Source organism: Tachysurus fulvidraco, chromosome 7, assembly GCF_022655615.1.
Source record: "Tachysurus fulvidraco isolate hzauxx_2018 chromosome 7, HZAU_PFXX_2.0, whole genome shotgun sequence".
Classification (NCBI taxonomy): Eukaryota; Metazoa; Chordata; class Actinopteri; order Siluriformes; family Bagridae; genus Tachysurus; species Tachysurus fulvidraco.
Window position 1 is genome coordinate 23,956,626 of NC_062524.1, and position 12,929 is coordinate 23,969,554.

A 12,929-nucleotide genomic window follows, 5' to 3' on the forward strand; every position below is an offset into this window, starting at 1 on the left:
GAGGCATTATACTCACTTATAAGGTGTTACAGTATATAAACACAAAATTTAGATAGTATTTTTATTTACCATTTATGAATAATGTAATAATCCTCACAACATACTATAAACGTTCACACCCTTACAACATTCTATAACAGTTTATAACTTCGCAATGTACCGCAAAGTTTTACAACATTTCAACAATGTCACTTTACAACTTACAACATAGAAACAAATATGGCAATTAATAGCATGCTACAAAACTTAGCGCTATAGAGCAAAACATTATACCTTTACAACGAACTAAAAAATTTACATTGGTAAACCTTTGTTAAATGTTACAATATCCAACAAATAGTGTAATTTTACAACACACTACATAACATACTACAAAACATAACATAACTCAGCACATTACAACTTTACAAAAACTATAGCAAAAATTTACAACTAACAAAATGTTAAAAATAGACGGAATTGCGGTGTATCTGGTCCGATACCTCGATAATACCTTCTACAAAGATTGTAAATAATATGACCTATGCATTCCTAACGTGTTATAATACATTCATTAAAAAGTGTAGTAAAAAAAAAAAAATCTGGTAATCTCTCTGATATTATTTGTTTGTTAAGTTAAAAAAAAAAATCAAGACTGATATCCTGATGCTTTATTAAAAACTGCTTGGTTTCTTTGTTATTGGTGTATGAATGTGTTATGAACACTATGTATATCATGCTAACAATGCATAACGCATAACGCTAAAAAATAAAAATGTATATATATTTCTGTAGTTGTCACAAAAGGCTTGTTTATGTGTTATGCAGCTCTAAAAACAATACGATTTATACCAAGAAACAGTAAAGTTACAGAAATGTATTTGTTTGAGCGGGTCATCGCAGCTGTACTCTATAGAAACTTCCACTGCCTCGAGCTTCAGCAAATCAGACATTACGGATATAATACAGGCTAGACGACTACTCAAGTTCTAACCGCAGTTTAATTCAGCTTTTTCCTTTCCTCCATCTCTTCTTTTTTCCTCTTTCCCTGGGAATCTTTCTCTCTCTCTCTCTCTCTCTCTTTCTAATGGGCCAGGTGACCATATCAGTGGATGGCATTTTAACCACCACTGGTTACACACAGGAGGACTATACTATGTTGGGCTCAGATGATTTCTTCTACATCGGTGGGAGTCCGAACACGGCTGACCTTCCAGGATCACCGGTTAGCAACAACTTCATGGGCTGCCTTAAAGATGTAAGTTTTGCGGTGGTAACTTTTGAACTGTGCATTTTTTTTCCCCCAAATTTAAACAGATTACTTGATCGATTGCTTGTTGGACCAATTGTATGGTTCGTGTGGTCTGACGTTTCTCCATTGATTCCTTGTTGGACCTAACGTATTGCTCATGTGGTTTGACTTGGTCTGACTTTCTCGATCGATCCCTTGTTGTACCAATCGTATGGCTCGTTTGGCCCAGTGGTTCTCCATTGATTCCTTGTGGGACCAAACTTGTTGCTCACGTTGTTTGACTTTCTCAATTTATTACTTCCTTGGACCTGGTTTAGACCAATCGTATGGCTCATGTGGTTTGATGCGCTAGATGCCAACAGATTATAAGGTCTAAGGTCTTCTGAAACATTTGCTCTTAGCTGTTCCAAAATTGAAACTGAAGAGCAGGGGGGACCGAGCCCCAAAGCTCTGGAACAGTTTGCCTCTCAATATTAGACAGGCTCAAACTTTTGAGGTCTTTAAATCTGCCCTAAAAACTTATTTTTACAGTCTGGCGTATGATGCCATGTGAGAGCTGCTTTCTTTTATTGTTTTATTGTGTCTTAAGTATTTTACTTTTATCTGTGCGTTTGTATTAACAAACCATGTGTACGTTCTGTATGTACAGCACTTTGACAAACACTTGTTGTTTTTTTAAAAAAAGGTGCTTTATAAATAAACTTGACTTGACTTGACTTATAGAACTTATCATATACAACCTAAGAGTAAACGTCTATAAAGGCAATCTGAAAGAAAAAAAAAACAGATAAAGATTATTGATGCTTCTGGTAAGTCTCTTTTCTTTATTAATCTGCCCTTCACATGTAAACCCAAATACATTTTCAATGAAATTTATACAGTATATTTAAATCATATGGCAGATTGTAGAGTAAACTGGAACTTTTACAGAAAAAAAACAACACTGTTTTTTTTTTCTTTTAATTGGCTCTTATTATGTATAATTGTATGTATAATATGTATAATTGGCTCTTGCTTATGTATAATTATACACACACCATTATCTTCCTTAAGGTGTGCTCATGGGGCATTACAGTAGGTTCCACTTGCTCTTCCTCTCCTTATTTTCAATCATTCAGATTGTGTGCATGTAGTTTGTGTTTTTGATATAAACCCAATTCCAGTTTAGAGGCTAAGCTACTGTAGATTCAGCATCTTGATACGCAAATTAGAAATTGATTTCTTCGATTGGCTCCTGTGCTGCATACTTGTATGTGTCGTCTTGCCTGTAACCACAAAATAGTGCTCTCCCTGCCAAAAAGAACTGGGTTTACAGAAATACACTGCGTTTAATTAATCAGAAATGTACAGTAGCGTCAAAGCAGCCAGCTTGGGTTCACATATTTCACACGGTTTATTAATAACTCTGGTGGTTCGGGCAACACGAGAATGGAGCCGACTTCTGTAGCACAGGAAGCCATGTATTCTGTGTCTAGATTGATTTTTGGATGGTTTTCATTTCTTTTGATTGATGGTTTGAAAACTGGAGATTGATTAAGTTCCTGGTTACCAGCTGTTGGACACAAGATGGAAGAGGTGTTAGTTTAATCACTTACTGAGGATTGGACATTAGACCACTAGAGCACACTGTAATTTCCTTTGGTCATGTAGTACAGTTGTCTTTTAAAGAGTTTTGCAAGTCTCTAAAGCGCAAGGATTTGGGAATCTTACTGTAATACTGCAGACTCCAGTTCTGAATTGAGACCAAAGACAAACTTTAAACCAGCCAGCTCGACCAGGTACAATGTTTTAGGTGCCTCAGCCAGACCAGAAAGACCAGATACATCTACCAGACCAGAACGTGTCATAAACCGACCTAATGTCAACAAAAATATGTCATTCGAGTTGCTATTATATAAGCTTGATTTCAAAATGAAATACAACAGCTATCTACATCTAGCCAAATAAACCTTATTCTTAATAGCTCTATGTCAGCTGTTATAAAGGGCTTATGTTGGTGCTTGAGCTGTATCTGATTAGTGCTCCAATTATCCAGTTCAGTATTCAGACTTCAGGGACAGGGAGGAAGGAATGGCCTTAAACCTGAATTGTATGTTTACTTTATCTATCTATCTATCTATCTATCTATCTATCTATCTATCTATCTATCTATCTATCTATCTATCTATCTATCTATCTATCTATCTATCTATCTATTTTGCAGGAAGAAGGTGTACTATTAGCATGATGTGTGAATTTCAGCTCCAACAGTTTCTTAAACTCCAAAAGCTACATCAGTCCTGCTAATGTTAATTCCGCAAATTTATTAAGTTAATATTTTTATCACACTTTTCCACAAAAGCTATTTGGTTCTGTTTCCCAAAATACAAGCCAGAAATAAAGCTGGATTTCAACTCATTTAAACCTAATTTAAGCCTTGATTAAAACCACCACATCTTGGATCAAGCAGATAAATAAGTAATATCTCACGGCTCTGAAAAGGCAAGTGTTCTAAAATGATGAGCTTTATTTGTATTCTTCTTAGTGAGAACATATTATATGTCCATAGGGGCCATGCCAATCTTTAAACACTACTATTAAGGTGAGTGTTCTAGAAAGTACATCAGCGTCCATCGAAGCTGAACCCTAAAGAAATCTCTTTCCTCTAACTGTGCAAAAAGCAATACATAGTGGATGACAATTTCGACAACACTGAACCCGTTCCTAATACTTTGTTCAGCTGGACCAGGTGTACAGATTCGCATTGTTTTGTTTGTCTGTTACTGTGCGCTAATGCAACCGATTTGGCTAATTATGAACCTTCATTATATGATCGAGGCTAATTCTGTTAAGGTAGCGCTTTAGCCTGGAAGACGATCAAAGCAACTAAACAAGTCAAACAGCACTGACAAAGCCAATTCAAACTTTTGCAAAAGTCTGACGAAGTCTGTATACTGTCATGCGTGGATGGCTTCTGTCTTTGCTTCTTATCATTTTGAAAGACTTGCTTATGCAAACAAGAATTCCCACTGAAGCAAGCCGTTGTCTCTCCAATATAAATGGTCCCCTTCAAGCGTTGAATTATAATTAGGTATTATTTACAGTAAAGGCCTATGAGGATCATTAAGAGTTTTTATGACAGCAATAACTTTGTGCATGACTTTGGAACAAAAAAAAAAAAAAGGAAAATCTCATTATGTGTATGGTCATGAAATTTCTATACTTTCTCTTTTTTTTTTTTTTTAAGAAAAAAAATGGAATAATAATCAACAATAAAGTGGAGTCACTGATCCATGCTGCGCCGCCCATATCATATAATTACGTTTATGGCTATCTATCTGTAGCAGTCATAAATCAGTGGCTCAATGTGATTCAGTGATTTGTTTGTGATTCATAAAGCATCCAGTTTTTTATCCAAATTGGATTACGATTGAAAGAGAATCCGACCCAAGTATAGAGCTGAGCTCTTGAGGGTGTTGACGCAAATCCCTGCTCTCGGTGTGAGTTATGACTCGATAGCACTTTGCTGTTGTGCTTGTGTCACGTGATGATGTGCATTATTGTTGAAATATTACCGTGCACACTTCATGTCTTGTCTCCATCCATGTCTTATCATTGTCCTTGTTCTTGATATACTTTGGACTTTAAGATTCTGAACACGGATCACTGTAATAAATCATACACTCGTATCCTGCCTTAGCTCGCTGAACATTACTCCTTCGAATCATTCATTTAGGACCGTGATCATTAATCCATAGAATTAGTTTAGATCTCAAGATTTTCAAAAAAAGAGTACTGCACTGCTGATACAGTTTTCCTGCTTAAACATGTGTACAGCTCTTTTGTGCCCTTAAATGATCATACCCAGGCCTTAAATACCTGTCAAGTGTCTGTTATACACTTACTGACAATATTATTGAGGTAAATACCATTCAAGTTACCCCCAGCTCTTATTTACTGTAGCCGAAATTGTGTTTACCGCCGCCTACAGGTCGTCTACAAGAACAACGACTTTAAACTTGAGCTGTCTCGGCTGGCCATCGAACGTGACCCAAAGATCAGTCTCCACGGTGACTTGGTGTTCCGCTGTGAGGACGTAGCAGCGCTCGACCCTGTGACTTTTGAGACTCCTGAGTCGTACATCGCGCTCCCTCGCTGGGACACCAAAAAGACCAGTTCCATCTCTTTTGACTTCCGGACGACGGAACCCAGCGGCCTGCTTCTCCTCAGCCACGGCAAGCCGCAGGGCAACAAAGAGCAGCGTCACGGACGTGAACTGAAAACCGACTACTTCGCCATGGAGCTATTGGAAGGTTACTTGTACCTGCTCATGGACATGGGCTCTGGGAGCATCAAGCTCAAAGCCAGCAATAAGAAGGTCAATGATGGGGAGTGGTGTCATGTTGACTTTCAAAGGGAGGGGAGGAAAGGTGAGGAGACAGGACAACTAGAGGAATGGTGGGCTTTGTGTTTTTATTGCTGTTTTTAACATGGTATTGTATTGCAGTAGTCTTTCTCAAATACACTACACACACACACACACACACACACACACACACACACACACACACACACACACACACACACACACACACACCTCTATGGACCTTCCGGTTGGCTCTAAATTACTTTTTAATTGACAATTAAAAGAGCATCATGACTCTCATTGATACATCCAAACAGGTGCAGAGATTTTTCTTAGAGAGACACTCGTGTTCCTCTAACCACACACACACACACACACACACACACACACACACACACACACACACACACACACACACACACACACACACACACACACTCTTTTAATCTTACACTTGTAATGTAATTAGCACATTTTCACGTTTTATGTTGGACTATTTCTCAAGTCCTTGACAAAGCTTAAATAAAAAATAAAAATAAAAGTCACAAATTGAATGTGCCATTGATCATATGCTTTATAAATTATTACTCATTATGTACAGACCGGAAAGATGGTGTGTGTCAGGTTAAAAACCTGACATGGGATTCACACTGAACGCTTAAAGAAGCGAACAAAGGCGGGAACAGATAAATTATACCGAGTTTATATTAATGTCCTCTATCCGATGCTGTACAGTACATTAAGGTTTGTATAGTAACATCTTACACAAGGACTTTGAAGCTTATGGATATGCTGGAGTTTATTTAGCTTTTTTTTTTTAAGTGTCAGTTTGTTACAACAAACTAAATGGGAAGATTGTAGGTTTTGTGTGTTCTTGGCAACCTGACAATATTTTTTAGTTTATCTTTATGACTTTATTAATAGCTATTATTATTAAGTTAAAAGTGAGGACAGGGAATGTTTTGAGAATGTTCCATGTTAAAAATCACAGCTCAAAGCTTTTATTTACTAAAGCTACATAATTACGTCACAAAACGTCACCCAAATACAAACATTTTTTTTTTTTTTTTACAAATCCTTTACGCTATTAGATTCCGAATGATTAAGTGATCAATAAAGAGCGATTTAAACTATGACAGATGTCCCGATCGTGATGTCGGATGTTACTTGGGATCATTTTTGAGATTTATCTTCTTTCTAAACATATTATTTCCAGGTTCAATTTCGGTGAACAGCCGCACCATGCCTTTCAACTCCAACGAGGGCAGTGAGATTCTTGACCTGGATAGTGATATGTACCTTGGCGGACTTCCGGAGTCTCGCCAGGACCTCATTCTTCCCCCGGAGGTGTGGACAGCATTGCTGAACTACGGTTATGTGGGCTGCGTGCGCGACCTCTTCATTGACGGAAAGAGCCGTGATGTCCGCCGCTTGGCAGAGATCCAGAGCGCTCTGGGGGTCAGCAGCTTCTGTACCCGGGAGCTTCAGAAGAGGTGCAGCAGCACGCCTTGTGGAAACGGAGGACTCTGCAAGGAGGGCTGGAACCGATATATCTGTGACTGCACAGGCACCGGATACCTGGGCAGCAACTGCGAGATAGGTGTGAGGTTCTTTTTATATTTTCACTTAGTGAATCAGAAGTAATAAAGCATGAAGCACAAATCTGCCTCATTCATCAGAATGAGAAATCCTAATCATCTTTACAAAAATTAGCTCTAAGATTAATCACAGATAACTTGCCTGATATTTATTTTTACTTACAGAATGAGCCTCTAACTTTGATGGATTCTTGATTGGAGATGCAGTATTTATTCTAGGAAATAGACTGTTCAGAGAAACAGATGGCAGGAGTTCATATAGTTGATAGATTATCGCGGGCGGAAGATTTTTCTTTACCGACGTCAGCCGCAGAAGCTTGCTCTGCAGCGAAACTTCCTCGACAAATAATAATTACTTTGATAGATCGATAGAGGGATTGCGAACGCTAATAACGATTAATAACGGATAGGGAACTTCACTGTGCAGGTGGTTTCGGTGTAGTAACGCTGCCGTCCAGTGTAGGAAACCATTTCGGCTTATGTAGATCTGCTGTTTGTGCTGATATTTAACCAGTGCAGTGGATAAAATCATGCAGATAAACATCTAAAGCTTTGACCAAATGTCTCTGGGACTAATTGTGGACAATATTTCAGAAAAAAAAATTAATTCTAGAAAGTTGCAACAAAATAAAACCACCTAGTGAATGTCAAGAATGTGACACGTAACAATGACGAGCGAAGACAGATACACGAGGGCAGGTATAAATAAGGCAACACTTTAGGCATAACAAGCAACCGGTGGGAAAAGACACGTGCTCTCAAAATCAGAATCTCTGCCAGCACTCCCTCTAGTGGCCTGCGAGAGAATTATCTCAGAATTCCTCACAGTTTTTTTTTTCCAGGTACCAATTATTATTAATAAAAGCAAATTTTATCAGAAATTTTGAGCTTATATTTATATTTTATATATTTACACGCATTACAGTTTATATTCCATGGACATAATATTTCAGCCTGGGAAAACTATCCGGTGTAGGTTAAAATACATGGCGCGATCACTCTAGGGTTTTTCATTACCGATTACTAGTCAGTTCTAGATTTTCTTTTTCTTTTATCAAAGTTGGATTTTGATGTTTCTAATATTTTGGTAACCTGATGTTCTCATTTCTAATTGCTCAAGGTTATTTTAAATGAATCACCATGTAAACCAGCTTCTAGAAATGAAAGGATTAATAAAAAAAATAAAAAAAAATTAAGTAAATTATTAGAATGTTTATAAAGACAGAATGCTTGTTAAATGCGCTTTGTTTTTGTTCATTCTAGGCTAAAAACACAACCGAACACAATCTGATTGATTAATCGGAGAAAATAATTACAGAAAATGAGAAGATGATAAACCAGCTACATATTTCACCTGGTTAAATGCAAGCTTTCTCTGATTCAATTTTGAAAAAAGTTTTATTTTTAGAGCGTTACAACAACTAAATGTGCCAGAGTCCACGAAAGCGACATTAGGATACTCTCAGTCGTATTTATGTATTCACGAGCACATTCAAGTCTCTGGAAAATTATCTGCCTTTTCTAAAGGTGCATAAGAGCAGAAAATGCATTGCCAGAATAGCAGTTTCTGTGTGCAGATTGTTCCCAAGCTAAAGCCGAACCCATAACTATGCCTCTCTCATTCATCACTGTGCCCTAACCACTAGTTTCAGACAGCCTGGTATAGAGAAGGCAGTGAAGAAATATAGGTTTGTCAATGTTTAGGAGTGTAATTACGGCTCAAATATTTACAAAGAGTCATGGCAAGAGTTTTTGAGATTTCAGCGAGCAGATTAAACAGCGGCGTTTGAAACCGCAGGTGTTTCTAAATGAGGAGTATCCGTTGCGTTCTCGCAGGCAGTTCATTAATCTACAATGTCAGAAGAAGGATTTTGAGTGGCCACAGCAGGGAGAAAAGGCGATCCTACATCGCCTGAATACCCTTTCGGGGGTTTCTCGATATCATGATTGATGTTGTAGTGTTGGGTTTCATCTCACCACCAAATGTGGTCCACCAAATTAACATAATAAAAGCAATATGAAACCACTTGATCCTTAATATTTACATATCGTATTTGGTGCGTGGTTCAATGCCAGCGGGTGTTTTGCTCAGAGAGGCAAAAATATGAAATATTTTTGAAATATTTTTTTCAGCCGTAGCCATCAGAATTGTTAATAGTCACACATTGGAGAAATCGTATCAGCTGTACGATATGGTGAGTTCTCCAATGCTCTCGCATACTGGTGGGAAGTATGTGGATGGACCACCGGAAAAAAGTCCTGAAAGAGGTAGCAGAGCGATGAGGCATTCCATGACCATCTGTGTGACTGTTAGAGGCAGCAGCCAGTGCAGGACAGACCGAATACGGAGGGTGACAGCAGTCTGAGGCATGGAGCTGTAACACAGCTGGTCTTAAGAGTTTTTGCTGGCCAAATTAACTCTTATCTCAGGAAGTATTGCTTCTTATACCCTCATGGTTACATCATCCTACATGGCAACTCTTCTGTGTGTGCCTATATATATCTTAACTTAAAAGCAACAGATCTATGGGACACCATTAATCAGGCCATTTAGTGGTTCTCTTCTTCCATCTAGTGTTGTTGCTGGATATTGCCTCAAGATGGGAATAAACAAAACAAAATAGTTTGTTAAATCTGTGAGTTTTGTGTTGTTAGGCACACGTGCTACAGTAAGATTTCCTGTCCACCCCACAGAAGCCACAGTGTTGAGCTATGACGGCAGCATGTATCTGAAGATCATCATGCCGAGCACCTTGCACACCGAAGCAGAGGACCTGACCCTCCGTTTCATGTCCCAGAGAGCCTATGGCCTTCTGGTATCCACAACCTCCAAAGAGTCTGCAGACACGCTCCGCCTGGAGCTGGATGGTGGACGGGTCAAGCTCACTGTCAATCTGGGTAAACTTAACCGTCATTATCACTATCATCCTCCTGATCATGACCCCTCACTTCTACTCCCGGTGAAGTTTCTCTGGGTATGTCACATGCCCCTGTCTTCATCCTCCACCCTCCTCAGGCCTTGAGCTTCTTTCTAAAATCAGTGCTGCCTCACTGGGAATGTGTGCTTACTCTCTGCCATGTAATGTCCTAGTTTTACCAGCAGGTGGAGACTTAGACCAATTGAATTCACTGTTCAAAAACTAGCAAATACTTATGTATTTTATCTAAAATTGTACTTCTGGTACAATTTATTATTATTATTATTATTATTATTATTATTATTATTATTATTATTATTATTATTATTATTATTATTATTATTATTAACAATAATACTGATTGTAATAATAATAATAATAATAATAATAATAATAATAATAATAATAATTAGTAGTAGTAGTAGTAGTAGTACTATTATTATTAATAAAAAAATTAATAATAATAAAAACAACAATAACAATAATTGTTATTGTTGTTATTATTATTATTGTTATTATTATTATTATTAATTTTACTAATTATTGTTAATAAGTAGTAAAGTCTTTATTTGTTTGTTTATTTTTTTTCTTTGTATGTTTATTTGTTTGTTTTTATTTTTTTATTATTACCATTATTCTTAATATATTATCCTCAGCAAAGTGTGTACTGTCAAAGTTCTATGATATATAAATATAACTTTTTAAAGTTTTGTTTTTATCTCCTTTTTTGTTGTTTTTCATGTCGGTCTCTTGGGGATACAGTGAATAGTATACACTATATAGATTTTTCTGTGCCTTTAGCTGTTACCTCTATGTAGTGACCACACACTGTTTGCACCACACAGTAGAATATTTTACCATAAAATCAACCCCACTCCACTTCACACATGGAGTCTCATAATGTAATCCTGAAATCCCACAAAACCAGTTGTCCTGAAGCCTGCGAGTTGTTATAACACATTTATAATACTTCATTTCAGTCTGTGTCACTTGACTTAGGTGGTATGTCAAACTTGACATCAAAGGCAGCTATGATACAGTTTACCAGGAACAGATCACATAAACCTGGAGATATGTATACACAAAAGTCTAATATCGAGTTGTCATAACACCTGAAATGTTTTAGAGTCGCGTGACATAGAATGATCGTTGCATAAGTTTTGTGTTGTAATACTTCCTGGGTTGACATGTCATTACAGTTGACTATATAGCTTACTGTACTTTTGATGGAAGTCAGCCTGCGATATTTTAGAAAATAACCTTATGTCAGTCTGAGTCTTTTAAATCATGTTACACCTATGTCACCTTATTCATCTCATATGTATACATTATATATTACTCATATGTTTTATGATGGTAATTGTTGTGAGTTGGAAAAAATTGGTCACTGGAAGCCACAGAAACAGGACGTTACAAGGCAGAGTTGCGCTCACAGGATCTCGCTATCTTTCTCTCTCTCACTCACTCGCTCGAGGCTCTGAAGATGGAACTTTTCATCCCTTCAATGGCTTGTATGTCTGCGGCCCTGAAGCGAACAGCCAGAGACCGACTCACTGTCATTGTTTTGCACGTCCGTTGCTTTCCCCTAACCGCTAAGCTGCTGCTAATGCTAAGCCCAAAACGCACATGCTCTAATCACTTCAAAGCATTAGCACCTTTACTTTTGCTAATTAGCAAACAATAACTTGAAGCAAAACCCTCCAAATACTGCGAAAGGCAAGCGAAGAAGTAAATATGGTGACATACTGAGTTTAGCTTAAAACGTTTAATATCTACTAAGAAGAAAAAGATTAGTGAGAGATAATGATTGTAAATCACACAAAAACAAGTTACAGTATTTCTTATTCCTGTTTTTATGTGTTTAGTCATTTTTTCTTTTTTTACAGTTATAGAGGTTATGCTTTTAATTTTCCATGAATTCATATATTTTTCCCAAACAGTGCATTTTTTTTACGTAATTGCATAATTGTACATTTTTTCATTTGTATGCCATCTTTTTTTTTTTATATTGGAACTTTTTTTTCATTTTATTTATTCATTTTCTATAGATATCTATACATATCTATATTGTAGTGCACGCTATTTTCAGTGCATTTTTTAATTATTTACAATGTAATTATTATTATTATTATTATTATTATTATTATTATTATTATTATTATTATTTATTATTATTATTATTATTATTATTATTATTATTATTATTATTATTATTATTATTATTTAGTCAATTTTTTTAAATGTAGTGTCTGCATGACATGCATATGTGTTTTTTCCCCCCCCACAATTTTTACAATTATTTTTATTTAAAAATGTTTTTCCTGTTCATTTTTCTTGTTAATTTTTTTTCCAGATTTTATTTTCTCTTTATTTTTACAATTGTGTAAATTTTTTTCAAAAAGTAAGGATTATTAAATAGATTATTATCACTTTAATCCCTCAGATTTTAAATTAGACAATAAAATAATTCAGTAATATTTTGTTTCTATCAGATACTAAAGCTGAAGTACTGTATAAGTTTGAGATGTTACAGCACTCTGCTCCTCTCGCTCCTCACAGTGAGCCCGGTCGCTGGCTGTTTGTTATCACTACTCCGTAGCGGTTGACAGTTTCGAGATCTCACATCAGCCTTTATAGCTTGCACATGCAGGCTGCAGCCACCAAACGGAGACAAAGACTAATGTTTCCAACCCGAGATAACTCCATAAAGCTGCCACCATTGGTTTTGAGGACGATCTCCAATCTTAAGCTGCCACCATTGGTTTTGAGGACGATCGCCAATCTTTACTTCATAGAACAGTATCCATATTAAAGGTGCAGTTTGTGATATTAAAAAA

General features: G+C 36.7%; 1 protein-coding gene across 16 annotated transcripts in view; it reads left to right on the forward strand.

Moving 5' to 3' along the window:
* The window catches only part of nrxn2b (neurexin 2b), a 579,761-nt gene that overhangs the window by 303,677 nt on the left and 263,155 nt on the right, over positions 1-12,929 (forward strand). For all 16 annotated transcript variants that reach the window (XM_047816422.1, XM_047816432.1, XM_047816433.1 and 13 more), the window contains 4 exons: positions 1,076-1,237; positions 5,202-5,640; positions 6,793-7,176; positions 9,869-10,072. In XM_047816422.1, the coding sequence (XP_047672378.1) occupies positions 1,076-1,237; positions 5,202-5,640; positions 6,793-7,176; positions 9,869-10,072 (1,189 nt within the window). The remainder of the gene's footprint in view (positions 1-1,075; positions 1,238-5,201; positions 5,641-6,792; positions 7,177-9,868; positions 10,073-12,929) is intronic.